Source organism: Frankliniella occidentalis, unplaced genomic scaffold, assembly GCF_000697945.3.
Source record: "Frankliniella occidentalis isolate FOCC.00 unplaced genomic scaffold, Focc_3.1 Scaffold4424, whole genome shotgun sequence".
NCBI classification, from domain to species: Eukaryota; Metazoa; Arthropoda; class Insecta; order Thysanoptera; family Thripidae; genus Frankliniella; species Frankliniella occidentalis.
Genome location: NW_026271471.1, coordinates 1 through 2,294, shown reverse-complemented (window position 1 = coordinate 2,294; position 2,294 = coordinate 1). Strand labels below are relative to the sequence as shown.

Sequence of the window (2,294 nt, the reverse complement as noted above, 5' to 3'; positions counted from 1 at the left end):
CCGGAGTGGAGGTCGCCGGTCTGGGGTCCATAGGAGCCACCCTGGGGCCTACCGCCCTTGAGCCCGCCTTGCTCGGCCTCGGGTCCGGAGTGGAGATCGCCGGTCTGGGGTCCATAAGAGCCACCCTTGAGACCACCGTGCTCGACGTCCTCGGGTCCGGAGTGAAGGTCGCCGGTCTTGGGTCCATAAGAGCCACTCTGGGGTCTACCGCCCTTGAGCCCGCCCTGCTCGGCCTCGGGTCCGGAGTGGAGGTCGCCGGTCTGGGGTCCATAAGAGCCACCCTTGAGCCCGCCCTGCTCAGCCGCGGGTCCGGAGTGGAGGTCGCCGGTCTGTGGTCCATAAGAGCCACCCTGGGGCCTGCCGCCCTTCAGCCCTCCGTGCTCGACGTCCTCGGGTCCGGAGTGGAGGTCACCGGTCTGGGGCCCGTAAGAGCCACTCTGGGGTCTACCGCCCTTGAGCCCGCCGTGCTCTACGCCGTGGTCAGTCTCAGGTCCAGAATGCAGATTGCCGGTCTGGGGGCCGTACGCACCGCTGCCTCGAGGCGCGTAGGATCCGCCCTGTGGAGCGCGTGAGCCGGAGCCGGGTGCGACGGGATAGTAGCCATCGCCGCCGACCTCGCGGCCAGGGCCGTACGATCCACCCTGCGGCCGCCGGGAGCCCGGTCTTGGAGCAGGATAGTAGTCGCTGTCTGCGGGCGCGGGTCCGTTGTAACCACCCTGAGGACGGCGGTAGTCCGAGCTGGGCGTGTCGACGCGGTAGTCGGTCTCAGGACCAGCGGGGCTGTACGAGCCACCGCCTACGGGGCCGTAGCCTCCAGCCTGAGGGCGGCGGGAGCCAGGGGCCGGGAGAGCACCGCCGTCGATCATGACCTCGCGGCCAGGGCCGTACGAGCCGCCCTGGGGACGGCGGGAGGGTGTCGGGTAGTCGCCTTCGACGGGGCCGTAGGAGCCGCCCTGAGGACGGCGGGAGCCGGGTACCGGGTAGTCGCCTTCGACGGGACCGTAGGAGCCGCGCTGAGGCTGAGGCTGGCGGTAGCCCTGGGTAGGCGTGTCGAGGTTGTAGTCACCGTCGGCCTCACGACCCGCGGGGCCGTACGAGCCGCCGGTGGGACCGTATCCGCCGCCGCCGACGGGGCCGTAGGAACCACCACCACGGGGACCGTACGAGCCACCCCTGGCGGGGCCGGTGCGTCGGGGGAGGTTGTCGGGAAGGGGTCCCAGCCCGTCCTCGGTGCGCTGGTCCAGGTACTGGTCAGCGCCGGTGTTGCCCTTGATGCCGTAGGGCTTGGCCGAGGCCGTGGCCAGCGCCAGGGCGCACAGCAGGCTCACCTGTCAACAGAGGTACATCATCATCACCTGCCATTGACGACCACATTATCGGGATCGTTCAGAAAGCACATCCGTCTTTCTCAGATTCTGTCGGTAAATTGCTGGAGCTGCGGACGCCCGCGCGACTTAGGGTAGGCCGCCCCGCAGTACATGCATGCACTGCAGGCAGGATGTTGCCTACCCATCAGGCGCTTTGAGAGCTTGCATCGGCTGAACGGGGCTGTTTCGTAACGGCGAATGACGGCGTACTTTCTGGATGATCCCAATATGGCACCGGGCCAAGCTATTGCGCTCCGCAAATCGCACTCTCCCACCCCACTCGTGTTTCCAAACACTGTGCACTCGCGGTACTTACGGAGAGCTTCATGTTGCCGCTTCGGATGCGCGCGCTCTTGCTCGTGAATGAGTGTGTGGTGCCGGTGCCGGTGCGATCGCGGTCCCCAGCGTTCGAGGTGAAATCCGCTTCTGCTCGTCGGCGAGGTTCGCCTGCCCGCTTTATACACGTCAAAGAAAAAGGCTCGACGAGATGCTGCTGCCGCCGCGGCCTCCTCCTCCTCCTCGTCTCCTCCTCCCTCCCCCTCCTCCTCTCTATGTTTATCGCGCCGCGCGCGCCATTCGTCATTCTACTAGTTGCGAATTTAGCGAGAAGTCCCGGGCGGCCCGGGATGGCCGAGGGGGGGCGTGCCGGCCGTCCGGCCGTGTCGGTCTTCTTGTTGCTTCTTTTGTCGAACAAGTGAGCTGCGTTCGGACGAACATGTTCATGTCGAGGAGAGGAGGGGAGGAGAGGCGCGGGGAGCGCGCGGAGCGAGGCGTTCGGGCTTGCCGATGGTGGCAGAGTTTTGGGAGAGGCACTCTGACGGGAAGGGGTAGGGGCGGGATGGAAGGCCTTACAGCGCCGTGACCGAGACCGCGGGCCGCGCTGCACGTGCTCGTGGTCCCACTATGGCGCACCCGCCCCGCCCCCCA

The 2,294-nt window shown here is 67.2% G+C and overlaps 1 protein-coding gene across 1 annotated transcript; it reads right to left on the bottom strand.

Annotated features, from left to right (window-relative positions):
* Positions 1-52: 52 nt before the first annotated feature.
* LOC113204728 (spidroin-2-like) lies at positions 53-1,695 on the bottom strand (the record flags this gene model as incomplete). The annotated part of the gene is made up of 2 exons (XM_026420005.2): positions 1,684-1,695; positions 53-1,328 (listed from the first exon to the last, which is right to left on the bottom strand). Coding segments are annotated over exons 1-2 (1,288 nt in total), but the record flags the coding sequence as incomplete, so codon positions are not given.
* Between the last annotated feature and the right edge of the window lie 599 nt (positions 1,696-2,294).